The following is an 18,611-nucleotide window of genomic DNA, read 5'->3' as shown; positions in this document are numbered from 1 at the left end:
TTGTTTCCACCTCTGTAAGCTGTGGGCTGGCATAATAGATGGGTTGCATTCTACCTGCCTCTCCTTTTTGTAGCAATACAGCACCAACTGAATGCAAAGATACACTTGGATTTACATAAAAGTCTTGAGACCAATCAGGGGGCTTCAGTATTGGGCCCTTACTCATGGCCTCCTTAAGTTGCTGAAAAGACTCTTGTTGCTTCACACCCCATTAGAAAGAAACTCCTTTTCTTGTCAACAAGTTCATGGGATGCACTATATCTCTATGAGATAATCACAAAAGCGTTGATAATACTTTCTCTTTCCTAGAATTCTGCGAACACCAATGACATTCTCAGGACTTGGCAATGCCATGATTGCTTGAACCTTGTTAGGATCCATTTGCAGGCCTTCTTCACACACAGTATGCCCCAACAAGACTACTTTTGTTTGAGCCAAATGACACTTTCTAGGATTTAGACACCCTTTTGCTTCATCAATCCTAGCTAAGGATATCTTTAACTTCTCCATGTGATCTATGTGCCGAGAATAAATGCAAAAATCATCCAAAAAAACCCTTATGAACTTTCCCAAGTAAGGCTCGAGCACTTGACTCATAAACCTTTGAAATGTAGCTGCTGCAGTGGTCAACCCAAAGGCATCACTCTGTAAGCAAAAACTTCCCAAGGTGTAACAAATGATGTTTTATTTTGATCTTCCTCCCAACTATGAATTTGAAAGTACCAGAATACCCATCACATACAGAATACATCTGATGCCCTGCTACTTTGTCTAGTATTTCATCTTGGAATGGCAAAGGAAAATGATCCCTCTTAGTGCATGCATTCAAAGGATGAAAGTACACACAAACCCACCACTTATTTCCTTTCTTTGGTGTGATAACTACAAGAGATATCCATTTTGAATCATCAACCAGAAAGATGAATCCCGCCTCAAGTAGTTGTGTTACCTCTTTCTTTAGTGCCTCAGCTTGGATCACCCCCAATTGCCTTAAGCGTTGCACAATTGGCTTGCTTTCTGGCTTCAACTCAATCTTGTGATCCACAAGAGAGACTGGTCAAACCTGTGAATAGCTTGTTGTTGCAAAGAGACATGGAAAATCATCTAACATATCCAAGTACTAGAGCTTCTCACTACCTATGATAGAGAATCACCAAGAAGCTCTTCATTGTGTTGGCGTCGTTTAGTGTGCTCCACATCCTCCACATGAAGTGTCTCTATAGGATCTTCTTGTACCACCACCTTGTTTCCTCCTGACTCATCCCGATTAGCACCAAGACAAAGATCAAAGGCCACTCCTTCCACCTCACCCTCTGAGTTGGACTCCTCGGTGCTATACCCTATCTCCTCTTCTTCATCGGTCCTTTTGTAGTTTTGGAGACAAAGCAAGTAATTGACCAAAGGTGATATGAGCTTCCTTTTCTTTAAGGTTGCAGAACAAGTCATAGCTTCCAATGCCTTGTCCTAAAGGAAAGTCTGACTGGCTAATTCTCCTTCTGGATGCCTTCTTTTTCTTACTACAGCGTTCCTCTTCCTAATGTTCCTCGTCTACTTCTTCCTTGCTTTCTTCTTCTTCTTTTGCTTTACCACACCCCTGTTTAGCCATCATTACCTCTCTTTCCTCATCCCCTGAAGAAGCTTCTAACAAGGATACTTGTTTTTCTTCTTTCTTTCTCAATCTTAGACACTCAGGGTGATAGTGATCTTTTTCATTACATTCATAGCAAGTGACCCCACTCTTATCTTGAGGCCTATACTCACTATTTGGTGCTCTAGGTTGTCGTGCATTGACCAAATGCAATTTCAAATCAGCAAACTCTGTCATCAATTGGGAGATATTATGATCTAACTCAGAGGACTTTGGTACCTGAGGAGTGCCCATTACCTCCACCTTAGAAGTTGAAGCTGTTGAAGACACAAAAGAGGATTCGATCTTTAGAGAAGCTTCTTTCTTGGTCGTAATGCAAAGTGCCTGCACGTATGTTGTTGGATCTTTACTCATTACTTTTGAGCAAAGACGAGGCTCCAAAGCCATAACAAATTTGTTCATCTTTAAGTGCTCCATCCCTATGAGACTTTGAGGGGCCAATGTTGTAGATGCCATAGCTTGCAAAACTACCCTTTCATACTTTGTCCATAAAGTTTGATATCAGACTGCCAACGCAGAGACCATCTCACCCTCTCCTTGATAGAACCCGTCCAACTGCAACATCAAAGTGTTTGGTGACTCCACTGCCCCAAATCTCTACTTCATTGTAGCCACCACTTGGTCTCAGTCCTCCTTGGTAGAGTCTGGCAAGGCCTCATGCCAACTCAAGGCTACACCTTCAAGAAAATCAGGCAAAATCTCCGCCCGATCCTTCATGTACCATCCAGAAAGCCGGCATCCTCGAACAAAATCCTGAGGATAAGACTCTGGATCTTCCCCTTGGGTCCCTTGAAACACTGGAATCTTCACCATGATGAAACACAAAAAGGAAACACCAAGATCCAAATAATATCCCAAACAAGATCCCACAAAGCCTTAGTATACCAAGACTAACTTATTATGCATAACCACTTGTTGAAAACCCTCCACAATGTGATCCTCAACAAAATCTTTAAAAATAAGTGACCAACCAGTACCATGAAAACATTGTGTATACATTCATTCAAGAATCACCCTTCTCACAATTGGAAGTGCACATAATAGCTTCAAGATATTGTACTCTTCATCATTTGCATAGCAAAAGAAGTTGAAAGAATTGAGAATCACCACTCCACTGTTATAGTCAGAAACTACCCAAAGACTCAACTCTTCTTCATGCCAAGCTCCTAATGCATGAAACAATCCCTAATCTATCATTGTGCCTACTGCTGGCATTGTCGATTCACCAACATATTCAAGAGTGCAAACAAAAAGGATATGATCATAATGACTGTGTGAATAACTTGCGCATCACCTTCACAATCTTCTAGTTCTCTTAAACGGGCTGCAATCTCTTCTAACAGAGTTCTTCTAGGAATCTTCTTTATCACATCAGAAAACACATGCCTATACTAGGCATAACATGCAATCAAGTACACTCGAGACCATTTAGTAAGGTGGGATGAATCCAATACCAAACGTACCCGGTGTCTCCACCAAAAGATGTGACATGAAGTTGGGGGTAATAAACTTCACGCACCTCTTCACTTCCTATTTCTTTTGAACTGAGTGTGATAGAGATATTCATCACTAGGAAAGGGACATTAAAAAGAAGCTTTTATACCAAGAGACCACACCATACTATCCTCCCTTATATGAGAATGAAGATGATTATATCTAAAATTATGGAAGGGCATGAAAATCATGTAAAAAATAAACAATAATTATTGAATTAGATCTAATTGTACCAATAACTAGATAAGCCCATGGTTTACTACAATATATCTTCAGTGACAACTACTAAAAATGTGATTCTATTTTTTACAAGGAGCGCCCTTAGTAAATTTTGGTTCCTACTTTGAGATATGATTGAGCGTAATCCTGCATGCACGATACATGTTTCCTCGACATCGATCACACAAACATTTGATTTTTTGCTCCAACCACATTTTGCGATGGTGGATACGGAGGGATTCATCCTCACTGGAGCTGCTTGTTGAAGATGGAGACATCCTACAAACAAACAACCCACCAAATTTGCTCTTCTTCAAATGCTTAACTTAAAAACTCGGTGTTGCGTCTATCGCCGCGTCTATCATCGCGTCTAATGTCACATCTAATTGCGCGTCTAAACACGCGTCTACTCTGTGTATTTAAATGTGCCTGTAGACGCGCTAATAGATGTGACTATAGACGCAACTACTCTGTGTATTCAGACGCGACTATAGACGCGCTAATCGATGCGACTATAGACGCGACTTTTAAACCTGCTTTTCGGCGCGCCACTCGCTTTGCTTTTCTTTTGACTACTTAAACTTCGCGAGCGGCTTTCTTCCTTCTTTATTAGCAGTTCTATAGATTCGAAGCTTAAGAGAGGGCCTCCCATAGACAGTTCCAAGCTTTCACTCAAGACAAAGGGACCGTACCTACACTTGCTTCCAAGCCTAAAGAAGAGGAGGAGTACGAACAAGGAGAAGAAACAAGTTTGGAAAAGAAAGATCCTTCCATACCTTTTTCCAAGTAAGTCCTTTTGAAGTTGTTCTTGCTTGCTCTTTCTAGTTTTGTACTTTCTCGCATCCACGAAACGCAGCATCTAGGTGAGCGACACATTCTTTTGTCGGGCAAAACCTCCTTTTCAACTTTTTAGTATTCTCGACTGTCGGAGCGCGTGTATAGAGGCATCTGAGGGCGTGTCTAAACGCGCGTCTACAGGCGCGTCTATATGCACGTCTGGCTTGTTACAGACACACATAGACGCGTATGTAGACGCTCACACAGATGCTCTGTTAAACGGAGTTTTAAACGAATTGTTAGACGCGCTTTTAGACGCGCTGTTAGACGGATGTTTAGACGGACTGTTAGACGCGCTGGTAGACGCGCTTGTTAACGCACTGTTAGATGGATTGATGAACGGACTATTAGACGCGCTTTTACTTAAATTATTAAACGCTCTGTTAGACGCGTTTATAGACACGAAGATTAGACGGGTCTATAGACGCGCTCTGACAGAGCCTCTTTTTTTTTCCCCTTTCTTCTCAGCTCCCAAAGTAATAGATTTGTTTCCTTTTTTCCAGTTTAACATGTGGGGAGGAAGTGCTTCTAGCTCACCTGATCCACGGGAATCGATATGGAAGGATTTATATAACATTTTAGGGCACCCTCCTAGTCCTGCGGAGTTATACGGGTACATGACGGGTACCCTTAACACTCCCCAGGAGTCGGCACTACAGACTCCGAGCCACCCCACACCGCCTGAGATCACCCCAGCGGAGTCCGCACAGCCGTCTTATGCCCCGTCTTATGCCCCTTCCCACGTACCATCTTATGCCCCTTCCCCCATGCCGTCTTATGTCCCTTCTGCCATCCCGTCTTATGCCCCTTCCCCCATGCCATCAGGAGGTCCTTCTGTCTCGGCGAGCTGTCGACGTACTCCCCAGCCGTCGAGACTCGGTTCTCCAGCTACGAGTGGTCAGCATAGTCCCGTGCAGTCCCCAGCTACGAGTGGCCAGCGTACGAGTTCGACACAACAGGGTGGCAGGCGTAGTAGTAGGGAGAGCGGTGGCGGATGCATGGCACAGTGCTTTGGGCCATGTGGCGGTGAGGAGGATGATGATTCAGATGATTTAGACGTGCCTCTGGGTGATGGTATGATTTATTATGACATCACTCAGACAGGAGGCATCTTGATGGATGCGCGGGGGAAGGACATCATGGCCTTCATGCGCTCTGTAATTGCTAACAATTACAGAGATTGCTTTATCCACTATAAAGACCACCCAAAGAGGTTGGCTGATGAGACCCTCGCTACTGTTCACTCTAGGTATCCTAACCCCCCCAATCGCCAGTTCACAGATAAATGGGGGAAGTCAAAGATTGTTACGATACTTAGCAATAAAAGATCTTCCCTTAAGAGGCAGGCACTAGCGGAGCTTGCCAGACTTGAGGCAGGTCAACCTCCAAGGGGCCCGCCCCACACCACTCAGAAGCATGAGTGGAAGAAGGCAATGAAGTCAGCGAGGGAGGAGCCCAGTCTGCAGCATGTGGAGGCACGGAGGATCCAGATGGAGGAATATGGGAGCGCGCATTTTGGAGCAGGGGGTGTTGAATCATGGGAGGCCCAATTTGTAAGTATCGATCTCAAATTATATTGCTTATGTAGTTTATTAGGAGGTTGGTTGTTTCTTTGCACTAATCCCTCCACAAAGTGTATCGCGGTCATGCAGCTTGAGATCGTGGGCAGATACCCTACTCCAGTGGAGACAGCCTACCACCACCACCATCGCAGAGGAGATACATGGAGGCACTTCTATGATGACGGGTTGATTACTGAGGAGCAGTATACCCGAGCTACTGGACAGGCCCCCCAGGTATTTGAAAGTAATTAAATAATGCCAAAATTATAAGTAAAGATTTGATTTTTCATACATTGATATATGTTGTCCCTTGTTTACAGGCCGCCCCTGCACAAGACGACGAGGAAGACGAGGAAGGAGGTGCAGAAGGGAGCGCAGAAGGCAGCGTAGAAGGGAGCGTGGAAGGCAGCGAGGATTAGTCGTAGAAGTAGTGCTACTATTCTTTTTTGTACTTAAAGCCATTGGCTTGGCTTCGTGCCTCTTGTATATAGACTCCTCTTATTTTTTGTACTTGAAGCCACATGACATGGCTTAGCTTCCTTATTTTTTGTACTTGGAGCCACATGACGTGGCTTAGCTTCGTGCTATATGTATATACAAGCACTTTTTGAGCTTTCAATTTTATTGCGTTTTGGAGTTGTAATATTTTATTTGGAATTGTAATTAAAATGCGGTTGGCTGTAAGAATTGAATTACAGAATGTGGATATGGGATTCTTGTAACTATATAGCATACACAACATACACAGTATTCTGTAAAATTTATATTAAAAAAAAGGCACGTCTATCAGTGCGTTTAAAAATGCGCTTATATTCGCGTCTGTCTGTTCGACTTGCGTCTATACGTGCGTCTATGAAAGCGTTTATAAGCGCGTCTATTTATGCGTGTCTGTGCGCGTCTATACGCGCATAAGTCTGATATATAGACGCACAATTAGACGCGGGTCTCCTGACGCGCAAATAGATGCGCCCGTAAGTTTTTTATTTAGTTCATGAAACGCGTCTGTGCACGCGTCTATGGGTGCTTTGTCTTGTTGTATTGGAAAAGTTAATTAGGATGGTCTAAGGAGATGACATGCTGTCATAGATGGCTTGCACTAAAGCGAGATGTCTTTTATGAAATTATGAAGTGAGATTGTGCCAACCATATGTACTTCTCTTTCAACTTCACATGAGGTGATTACATTGAATACACAATGATAGCCATCACTTTGCAATGGAATAAACAAGATTAGTTTTATCAGTCTACAATGAAAGACATCAATTATGCAATAACTAAAATAGGTGGGGTAAGTAGTGCACAAAGGAGTGGCTATCATGATGATACCGAAAAACGCACTTCAAAAATACTAAACTTATATTTTACAAGAACTTATGAATAGCTTGAAAAAAATACAATATTTAGGGGCCAACTCATGGTTGGGTGTAGCCGAGTGAGGAACTAAATATGAAAAATGCACACTGTATTATGTAATGCACTAAAAACAATTTGTTGAAGATGCACTAGCATAAAGCTTATGCTAGTGCATGGGACCATGTAATTTGATAAAGTTGCATTTGTGAACCAAAAATAGTGACCCAATCATGCTTTACCCCTCTTGAAATTATACCATCTAATATATAACAATTTATGCATCCATCCCATATCACATAGCTTGAACAATTTAAACATTTATGTGAGAACTACTTAGAGCTAGGACATGGTAGAAGCAAATGCAAGCCCATTTGAAAGATTCAATATTCTCCTAAAATTATGCAATCTAAAATGTAATGAATCATAGTATTATTATAGTGAATACTATCCCATAGAACATGGCCTAGAACACTGCAGAAGCACATGCATTTGTATGAGAATTACTTGAAACTAGAACACTACAGAAGCACATGCAAGCCCATTCGAAGGATTGAGGTATCCTCCTAAAATTATACCATCTAATATGTACCGATTCATAGCATCAGTAGTGTGAATACCATCCCATATCACATAGCTTGAAGGATATAAACACTTATATGAGCCTGGGCTACATATGGTTTTCAAAGAGAATTGGTATGGAATTTTGGGCCCTGCTCCACAACAAGCTTTTATGGCTTCATTGAAACCTGCGTTTAGAAACCATGTTTAAAATTATTATCATTTCCTAAGGAAATATATATCCATAGAGTAAGGTAATTAACATTAACCCAATATGAGAGAGAGAGGGGGGGGATCCTATTTGTGTGTGTGTGCACGTGCGCATGCGTGTGTGTATGGGTGGGTGGGTGTGTGTGTGTGTGTGTGTGCATGTGTGTGTGCATGCATCAATATGTGCATGTAGGACTATGCATGCATTCATGCATCAATGTGTGCATGTGCATGTTTGCTTCTCAACTTGTGTGCACGCATTCCCATGTGAGAGCATGTGGGGGGGGGGGGCATGGGTGTGTAGTTGGGCATTGGGGAGGGGTGGATGTGTGTTGGCATTTGTCACCCATGTCATGGTCCATTGTAGAGTGCAAGATAGAGTTCTCAAACCAAAAAAACATCTCTCTCTCATTATATAACACACATGGACATTGGCATAAATGCACCCCTCCCCAATTCCCACCCACCCACCCATGCACCCACACACACACACAGACACACTCAATGACCCTATATATACACATCCACATCGAGTTAGCTCTTCTTGCATAGAAGGAGGAATTGGCACGAGAGCATAAACTATTTGATTTTAAATACAATTACGAATGCAAATTCATCGCAAAATTGCTATTTGATTATAAATACAGTTCCAAATCCAAAATCATCACAAAATAGATGAAAGAGCATGCCCTTATTCTTTTGATCTCCACTCCCTACTATCACCCTCAATTTGAATAATCTTCCCTTTTGTTCTCCCATTCTATGTTTTCTCATTCAAGGTCCATGTTTATTGCTTTCCCCTTCATCTCTCTCTCTCTCTCTCTCTCTCTCTCTCTCTCTCGCACGCATGCAGGCACACACACACACACACACAATAACCTATCATGAGATATATACATTTTATCTAATCGGTATAATAACTTAAGACCAATCCTTTCATTTTATCTAATCGGTATAATAACTTAAGACCAATCCCTTCAAGTAGTGTCAAAGTTTCAATCAAACATCTATAGAAGTAGCCAAATACACATGTGGTAAATACATTATTTGTTATAAACTCAACTCACAATCAACCTCCTATCATTAGGGGAGATTTGGGGTCTCAAAAGGGCCCCCAATTAGTGTTTCCTAATTTCAAGGGATTAGAGAGCCATTTGAGATGTACCAATGAGAGTGCTCTGAGGTGTGGGGCAATGCCATGTTGAGTTGACAAAAGCATTTAATTGTGTGGAGACCTCTAACCTAGAGTTTGGACCTATGATCTTCACTCCTAGCCCTTGATCTAATCTTCAATCCAAGGGATACATTCAAATTTGAGGTAAAACACTCCCAGCCATTAGATCAAGGGGTAAATCTAAGGGATACCATCAAAGGATAGAAGGATGAAATCTCCACCCTTGATCAACACAAAGATCTAATGGACAAGATGAGAGGAAAATGCACTTCAATATGAGCCATAGATTTGCTAGTAGATCCAAGGGAGGAGATGAGTGCAAATGGTGCTTCAATCCGGCCCCTAGATTTGGAAGTAGATCAAGGCATGAGATGAGGGGAAAAGGCGCTTGAATCCGGCCCTTTATTTTGAAAGTGACCAATCTAAGCCATCCAAAATGCGCTTCAATCCTAGCCCTACAAAATGCGCTTGAATATCCACCCTCCATTAGGTCCCTTCTTCTCATCCATTGATCTTGGACTTGAATCAAGGGCCCATATTAAAACCCACCTTTCCCCTCTTAATGAGGCCTCCCCAAGGTCAAATTTTGCCTTTTGGAGCCCACCAAAGTGCATCCACCATCCACTAAATTCATCCTAGACCTTTGATCTATCCCCCATCACCTCCATCCAAAGGCCAAGGTTGCCCAATTCAAAATAAAGGTACCCATGTCAGTTGAGTCAATGCTACGGGTCCCTTAGCCCATGGGTTACCATAGTAGGTTCATTTCTAATTAGCTTAATCCATTCCTTATGAGGCCCTTCTGAGACCCCAAATCTCCCCTAATGAAAGTCAGGGATGGTGGGTCTAAGGTATTTATCAATTAAGTTAATGGACCACGGAGTTCACCACAAGCATGTGCTCATTTGTAAGTACAAACTTTTGAGTATTTAAATGTTAGTAAGAAAACTAAATAGTAAAAGACAATTTCTTGATGTGGACGTAACTTGGGATTTCTATTTATGCAAGAATTCTAGGACAAGGGCTCGACACTTCGCATAGTGGGAGCCTTTAGCAACATACTTTGCAAACTCTGGGTTCTTCGCAAACATACTTTAGCAACATACTTCGCAAACTATGGGTTCTTATAATATTGAAGTCCTTCCCATAATTCCTCCTGCAATATGACCATCTTGTGAATGACACTCTTGGGAACTCTATGATCCTCCTCCAAGCAATCAATCTCATCTATAACAATCTTGGGTTGCCGAGGGACCCTTGTGAAATGGCTTCATCAAGCTCAAGACAAGCAGTAGAAAAAATGTCACTACTGATGTGGCTTTCCATCTCTATTCCTTTGCTATCCCTTCACTCGAGACCTATCGGGTTTTTTAACTAGTTTGCTCTCCAACTATCCAAGCTGTAATTGTTCACATATTCTAATCTATCAAATCAAGCCATCTTAACATGGTCAATGGTGTAATCTAGTGAGATCTGTTGCCCTTGGGGCACCAACTCAATATGTATTATGTTACTACCCTCGTCCAAAATCTAGGGTATGGGGGGACAAGGTCCATATAGAATATGCATGGGTTTTCTTAAAAAATTTCAAATATGTAAGGGAAAATATGAAAATGTCATGTCCCCCCTCCCACAAAATATAAGGCATATACCATGAAAAATATGCAAGATTTTAAGGTTTTACATATTCTTCCTAATATGTGATGCCCAAGGGGGGGGTCTTTTGGATGAGCGGAGGGAAACAAAAGCTACACTAAAATATGAAAATTACCTATCTCTTTTCAAATTAATGTAACTTTTTCATAAGATGTTACCTAAATTTCAAGGTGTAAAGACATATTTGAAGCTCTTTCAGTCTGGAACGCAACCATGTTAATTTAACTAATTTCTACTCATGGCATATTGTTAAATTCATCTCATACTCAAGATTTTGATAGGTTTTTTATACTAAAGGGAGTTGGCGCCCTAGGTCTTTGCTTTCTTTGAAGACCTGTGTACCGATAGATTCCCCACAGATTACATTGATGAATATGAAAAGTTAGTTGTATGATAGTTAAGGCTAGAGGAGGTAGGCACTGGCAAGGAAATGCATTTTTATTGGTTTAGGATTAACTGCAACCTCCACAAAATATAGCCTTTAGTAAATCCCAAACAACCACCGCACTTGTTTTATCCCAATCAATAAATCCCAAACAAGGAAAAATGTAAATCTCAAATAGTATACTAATCCCAAATAGTCACCGTTCTTGTTTTAGTGACAATGACTATGCATGAGGGACCACTAATTTATCACATTAGAATTTAGTCGAAATTAGACTGCAATGATTGTGAATGAGGGACCATCTAATTCATAGGCTCAAATTACCATTGAGCCAGAATTAGACTGTAATAACAATGACTTTGCCTTGACTTTGCATGGGGGACCATCTAGTTCACAAGCTTAGATTAGCCTTCAATCAGTTCATCAGACTATAATAATAATAGTTCTCATTTTTATGACCAAGAACTATTGTTATTACAGACTGATGAACTGATTCAATGCTAATCTGATGCCCTATTTTGATCTTGCCTTTCTTCAAGGCAGTTGACTGTAATAACAATGACTTTGTATGAGGATCCATCTAGTTTATAGGCTTAGATTGGCATTGAGTTGGAATCAGGCTATAATAACAATGACTTTGCATGAGGGACCATCTAATTTGCATGCTCAGATAAGCATTAAGCTGGAGTTAGACTGTAAGAACATATCAGACTCTTAGAATTTTTTGATGATCGAGAAATTCTCCCATGGCAACCATCTAATCGCACATCATGGATAGATGATGATGTATATGACTGCCTATGCTAGGATGGCCTAGCAGCAAGTTGGGTGCCTATGCCACCACTCCTCCCCCATCATCCCATTGAATTATTATGATCTTGGCTTCAATGACCGATAAATTCTCCGATGGCAACCATCTAATCGCACGCCATGGCTAGATGATGATGTATATGACCACCTATGTTAGGTTGGGATACTAGAAAATCACATGTCATGGCTAGATGATGTATATATGACCGCCTAAGCTAAGTTAGGCTACCAACAAAATCCAACAGGTGGATTGTGTGCTCTTAGTAGCGATAGGCACCCAGAGTCACACAAACTGACATAAGAAACGAAGGGAAAAAGAGTGGGAGGACAGAAGATCTAGCTATATAAAGGCCTTAATAGCAGAGAAACAATTAACGGCACCCAAGAAAATCCCTCTCCTACCTCCTTCCATGCAACCAAAACCCCTTCTACCCCTGTGATGAATCTTCTGCTGCAACCTCGATGCCCCTTCATAATGCTGCCCAAGTCATGGGATCCATTGTTTGCCTTGGCTCTCCATCCTGCAACACTCCACTAGCCATAGCCATGACCAAGGCAGTTGCAAGATGGGGAGCCAAGGGAAACGGGTCTTAAGGGGGGATTGTAGAAGGGATTTCAAGTCCATCGCATTTGATCCTGTTTGCAGTTACCAATGTCCATCGTCATCATCGTTTCGTCAAGCAGTAGGAGAGAACTCAACTTAGTGATGAGCCTTGAATGCAATGTCCTTCAACACTAGGGAAGGAGAACTCAACTTGGAACTAAGAGCGTCAATGTGCTGGAGCTCACCACCAGATTGAGTTCCCTACCCACTGTTCAAGTTGTCCTCGATTGAGCTCACCACCAAGTTGAGTTCTCTCTCCTAGTGCCTTGAAGGAAGTTGCTATGAAGAAGGTTATGTTCAATTATGAGGTGCTCATATTATCCACTACATACGAGGAGTTTCAGGTCAAAATTGTAAGAAAGTCCTACCTATGAGGTGCTTGTATTGTCCCCTACATACGAGGCACTAGGTCAAAAGTGTACAAAAGTGCTAACAAGGGTAAAAAGTGACAAGTGCTAAGAGTATATAAAGAAGTGTCACAAAGATAAATTATTAGCATCTTTGGATGTAATCTTTGTTGTTAAATGTTTGATGTCGATGTAATTTCTTTTGTTGCAAATTCGATGTAATACTATTATCACAAAAACTATCAGATGTAATTTCTTTTGTTTTGATTTTAATGTAGTACCATTATCACAAAAACTATTGTTGTTGTTACTTTGGTGGTGAAAGTGGCTCTAAAGAAGCACAAGTGGCATATTTCTACCCTCTTTTATATTTTACTGCAACCATAGGGACCGTTGCACAAGAAATTGTTGAGAAAACTAGTGTTACTGTAGTGAAAATAGTTCACAAATGCCCTAATTTAGGATTTACTATAACCAGTGCAACCAGTGTGATTGTTGCACAAGAAATTGTTGCAGAAGGACTAAAATAGCTCTAAATAGAACAACATTTTCCTTAGCTTGGAATTAAAATAGCACTAAACTAGCTCTAAGAACTAGTAGAAATTGTTGCACAAGGACTACTAGGACTAAAATAGCTTCATAATAGGAGTATATTTTCCTTAGTTTACAACTATAATAACTTCAATAACTAGCACGGTGGTTTAGAGCTATAATAACTCTAATAACCAGCGCAGTGGTTGCAAGGAAACTATCATAAATTACAAATGTTTACATTTTCCTTAGCTTGGAAGTAAAATAGCTCTAAGAACCAGTGCGATGGTTGAGAAATTATTACATAAGGACTAATAGGACTAAAATAGCTCCAAAATAAGACTATGTTTTCCTTTAGTTTAGAACTAAAATAGCTACAACAACCAGGATAGTGGCTGCGGATATGGACCTTGAGGGGCCCCCTTTAGGGATTGACATGCCATGATGGTCTTCATGCCAATGTGGTGGTCTCTCCATGCCAACATCATTGTTCAAACTAGCACGGTGGTCAACGCATCAAAAGATTGTGTTGCGCAGCGATAGATGGCGAAGTTGCATAATGACAAGTGGCAAAGAAAAAGTTTTGTATTGTAGTTAGGCCAACATGGTGGTGGATCCATGCCAACCTCTTTGCTCGAACCAGCATGGTGGTGAGCACAACAAAAGATTGTGTTGCTCACTAATAGATGGCAAAGCTACGCAATGACAGGTGGTAAGGCGAAAGCTATGTGATGTAGTCAGGCCTAAGGCAGAGCAACAGTCTCTGTGCTCATGAGTAAATGCCTATAATGTGTCAAGCTCTGCGCTATTGACAATGATAAGATTGTGTCTCATTATTACGCCAGTGCAGAAATCATGATCTTGAATAAACTTCCAACGAGAGTGCGGGTCCACACAAAATTCAAAATCTCACCACTAACCTGTCATGTCGCGTCTCCAAAATAGCCCCGAAAATAGTTCAGCGCTACAACCAAGCAAAAATTGACCCATATGAGTGTTAACAAGTTTCACTTTCTCCTCCTTAAGGTCCTTTCCCACGTACCATTATCTTATTTAGTTAATATAATTAGCTCAAAATAAATTGGAATTAACCTCAATGACAAACTCTATGTAGCTTTGTATTATGTTCCAAATGTCTTAATGACTTTTGAATCTTTTTCTACATGAGATAGTTTGTTTTGACATTGTAAAGTGTGTGTGAAGTCCCATCTTTTGAGCTTTAAACCACATCGTCTTTTGTTTTCAATGGCTTTAGAATGAGTACTATGTTTTACGTTCTCAAATTGATCTCAACCATAAAAAGATTCTTATGAAGAATCTTGCTCATAATAGCATTCCAACCCCCCCCATCATTAGATTCTTTTCAACATATTTCTCTTCAAAGAACATTCCTACTTCAAAGAGGTCATAGCTTTGTTTTTTGTTTTTTCTTCAATTAGCATTCTTTACATGTTGCTAAGAGATTAACATAGCTAGACCCGCTTTGAATCCACATTTTCGGTAAGAGCCTTATCCTAGTGGGATAGGAAAAATAGAATGGAAATGCATTAAGGTGGTTCCAAATCCTCATGGATGCACTAATGGTTACGAGAATTGGGACAGGTGATGAGTTTGGTTACGAGGAATAAGATACATGGCATTCTAAGCTAATGTGTTCAATAGGTGGGAAGAAAATACATGGCACTCCTAGTCACTAAAAAGATGGTGATCCCATTCTTTTCTCCAAGGGTCTAGGATGGGACAAAAACTTGCTAATCCCAATCCCATATGGTCTAGGATGAAAATAGTGACCAATAATAAGGAGAATTGGATTCCTTAAGTGCTATTCTTCATATGTTTTTTGATAAGCCCTAGAGTGAACTTGAAAAGAATTCAAGGACTATCTAACTTTTAGCCATTCAAATGGACAACTTTGTAATCTCTATCTCCCACATGTTGCAATCACTTGGAAAAACTTCCAAGTTATTATTAGGTCTAGAAAAGACCCCCCATATTCTTTTGCTTGCTATTCACCTCCCCCTGTTCTTGATAGTCACAAAAGTAATTAGTTTCCTTTATGAGGGCATGCCATTTTTCTTTTCCAAGGTATCCATCCCTGATAGTATCTCGCTCTAACCTTTAATTCCCTCCCTCTCGTTTTCTGTAAACCAAGAGGCATATGCCTAATTAATTTATTATTAGTATGCTTATTATTATTGGGTTTTTCTTTCCCCTCTCACACACGCACACACATATGACCTATGCCCCTAGCCTATGCTGACGGGTAGCAGGGGACTTCTCGAGGGAATCCAATGCGGATAGTAGCTCGACTGATATTATTGGAGGTTGGAACGCTTGGGGTATAGGAGAAGACCCCGAGGCACTTATAGCCCAAGGCTCATTAGAGCTAGGCATCGCCACATAGTCTCTCAGAGGTGGGTATACAGAGTTACAACCCCCTTACCACGTGAGAGGTCATATGCCCTAATTGTGTTCTAGAATGGGAATCAATAAAAGGTCCAGTACTTAATGCTTTTTCCAAGAGTGCAATGTAGCCGACCTTACCGAGTAGCAAATCAGTATTTGGAATCTTGTTGAGGCACAATCTTGTTATAGAAACAACTTTGTCTTTCAACGTTCTAGGGCCCCTCTTGATTTTTGTAAGTTAGTGGAGGTGAGGATCCTTAGCATTTTTCAGATTACCAGAAGAGATCCAAGGTTTTCACGATAGATTTTGCCAGTTTTATTTATTTTTTTTTCTTTTTGGCCTGCCCTAACGAGGGAAGGCTTTAGCAAAGGCTACTTTCCTTCAAAAAGGAAAATGACGTGAATTTTTGCTATTTTTGTTCCCATTTTTTTCTCCCCCTTTCTCTCTCTTCTTCTTCTTCTTGTTTTTCTCTCTCTCTAGCTTCCAGGGCAACCTTTTGAATTTATTCAACTTGTTTTAATGCAATCTTTTCCTTTCCGAAAGAAAAACGATCCATTGCATACAAGAAAATTAGCATTTTTCAGATCTACTATAACAGATCCGAGGTTTTCACGATAGGTTTTGCCTTGCTAATGTATGGCTCTCAACGCTAGGCCAGTTTTATTTCTTTTTCTTTCTTTTTTTAATGCAATTTTTTCCTTTCCGAAAAGAAAAAAGATCTACAAGAATATTAGTTCAATAGAAAACCCACCGTAGGCACTTGGGCTGTCGAGGAGCTTCGTATATGCCGCGGCTCCATCTGCATACATTAAATTTATGTCGCTGTATTTGCTCCGCAGACCTTCCACTGCAGCCAACAGTTCTCGATTGTGTGCAACATTCACTTCGTTGAACGCTTTCAGACACCCTTTCGCATCTTTGGTCCCCTTCAACAGCTTCAAAAACAATGGAGCGCATCCCTCTGGATAGTTGTTCAAGATAATGATATTTCGGGCCTCGTTTGCGTACAGTAACTGCAGTTTCAGAATAATTTGGTAGATAGTACGTCTGAGGACCATTGCAAGGAAAGCTAACTTTCTAGCTAGACGGAATGAAATTTCGTAAGCAACATATAGGAAGACTATAATATGGAAAACAATAAATTAGGAAGTCATCTTGCGGTTCTGTACCTCTATGCCTTCGACGAGCTTCTGAACGACCAAGGGTACGACATTGTCAAGAATGTAAGAATTTGTGATGGGCACGGTATTCTGGGGAGGAAATAGATGTCTGCTCAAGAAAGCGGTGCCGTAATCGTTTCCGCCAAATTCAATGAAATAGAGGGCTTTGGAGAAAAAGCTTGGAGCGGGTAGAATCACGCCTGCATACTATGGACGTCAAGCGAACAACAAAAATACAATCGAGGGAGCAAGAAGCGGCACATCAAGCGAGATTTCTCTCTCAAGTGTCGCTACAAGTGCAGGCAAACCTGGGAAGGCAGAAGAATTGGAAATTTGTTGGGCAGCTTGCTTGATAGAAAGGTGCCATTTCAGCTGTACGTCGAGGGAATCACGAGTGAGGAAGGTGATGTCGCCATGCAACAACACGTACCCGGAACCTTGAACGGTGGCGCCGGCAACAGCATAGTTGACACCGCGGGAGAAGTCGGTGCCAACCACAGACTTGGCCAGGAAGGGGTTCAAGAAGGGCAACCCGACAGACTGAGCTGCAGGCAAAGGAGAAAGCTCAAAAATTACGATGAAAGCGAAAAGTAGGCCAGAGAAAGGGGAGTAAGGATACCCAAGAGGTCGATGATGAGGCGACCATCGCTGAAACGGCCGGTGGGGTGGTGGAAGAAGGTCTCGCCATAGGGGAGGCGGAGGCCGGGGAAGAAGAGGGGGCTACTGCGGATGGCATTGCCGGTGTCGGAGAGGGAGGTGCCGAAGTTGAAGATAGCAGGGAAGTGGCAAGAATTAGAAGCATGAGAATAATTAGGAGAGGAGATAACGAGCAAGATCAAGAGCTTAGTGATGGAGGAGGAGAACGAAAGCTGCGGCTGCGAGTGCAAGCAGCGTGGTGATGCAGAGGAGCTCATTGTTTGCTGGGGGCAACGTTACGTACATCTGAGACAGAGACACAGAGAGAGGATGAGAAAATGAAGAAGCCGCAGCTGCACGAATTGTATTCAAACTGAAGGCTAAAGATTTCTCAAAAGAGAGATGAGAAAATGAAGCAGCTGCTATTTATTTAGTCCAAACTTACCAACTACATATAATATAAGCTAAAGTGTCCGCGAGAGAGAGAGAGAGAGGGAGGAAGGGAGGGAGGCAGGGAGATGAGAAATTGCCTGCCTTGTCGTGACACATGAAGTCAGACTTTCAAGATCTTGCACGCTAGAAGTCTCTAGCCAAAATTGTACTAGACTCTTATTAACTTGCTCACTTGAGAGAAGAAGCGTGAGGCCCGTGGGATATCTTCGTACATATCTATAGAGTCTTCATATCTATAGAGTTTTGCTCTATACATATTCATTGAGAATCACGAGCATCAACAACAAAACTTCTCTCCATACCCTACATATCCATGGAGTCTTGCTCGTGATACATCTTAAAGAGAGCCTTTCTCTAGACAAATATTTAAGAGTATGGGTTTCTCTTAGCCCCTCCCATCACTCACGTATGGCATCATGAATGAGGCTTTACAAGGGCCAGTGCACACAGGCCAACATTACAAGTTTGGTGCACAGTTGGTGCTTTGTTCATTTCGCCATTAAATGCACGGGAAATGAGCTCTCAATGGAGGCTTAGAGTTTGTACCTACCTCTGTCGAGCCTTACT

At 41.5% G+C, this 18,611-nt stretch overlaps 1 protein-coding gene across 3 annotated transcripts; it reads right to left on the bottom strand.

The window, feature by feature from the left end:
* Window positions 1–7,582: 7,582 nt before the first annotated feature.
* On the bottom strand, window positions 7,583–18,061 carry LOC147888075 (GDSL esterase/lipase At5g45910-like). 3 transcript variants are annotated; one of them, XM_087393719.1, is made up of 6 exons: window positions 18,037–18,061; window positions 17,575–17,897; window positions 17,264–17,500; window positions 16,965–17,155; window positions 16,547–16,808; window positions 7,583–7,859 (listed from the first exon to the last, which is right to left on the bottom strand). In XM_087393719.1, exons 2-6 carry the CDS (start codon window positions 17,867–17,869, stop codon window positions 7,624–7,626), a joined length of 1,221 nt encoding a protein of 406 aa, XP_087249845.1. In that variant the 5' UTR covers window positions 17,870–17,897; window positions 18,037–18,061; the 3' UTR covers window positions 7,583–7,623. The 3 variants fall into 3 exon arrangements, with proteins under 3 accessions (XP_087249845.1, XP_087249844.1, XP_087249846.1); XM_087393718.1 differs by lacking the exon at window positions 18,037–18,061 and having other exon boundaries at window positions 17,575–17,976; XM_087393720.1 differs by lacking the exons at window positions 7,583–7,859; window positions 18,037–18,061 and adding an exon at window positions 14,230–14,352 and having other exon boundaries at window positions 17,575–17,976.
* Window positions 18,062–18,611: the final 550 nt, after the last annotated feature.

Source organism: Dipteris shenzhenensis, chromosome 22, assembly GCF_047967505.1.
Source record: "Dipteris shenzhenensis isolate YYH24624 ecotype China chromosome 22, Dip_SZ_1.0, whole genome shotgun sequence".
Lineage (NCBI taxonomy): Eukaryota > Viridiplantae > Streptophyta > Polypodiopsida > Gleicheniales > Dipteridaceae > Dipteris > Dipteris shenzhenensis.
This window is presented reverse-complemented; position numbering and strand designations above follow the sequence as displayed.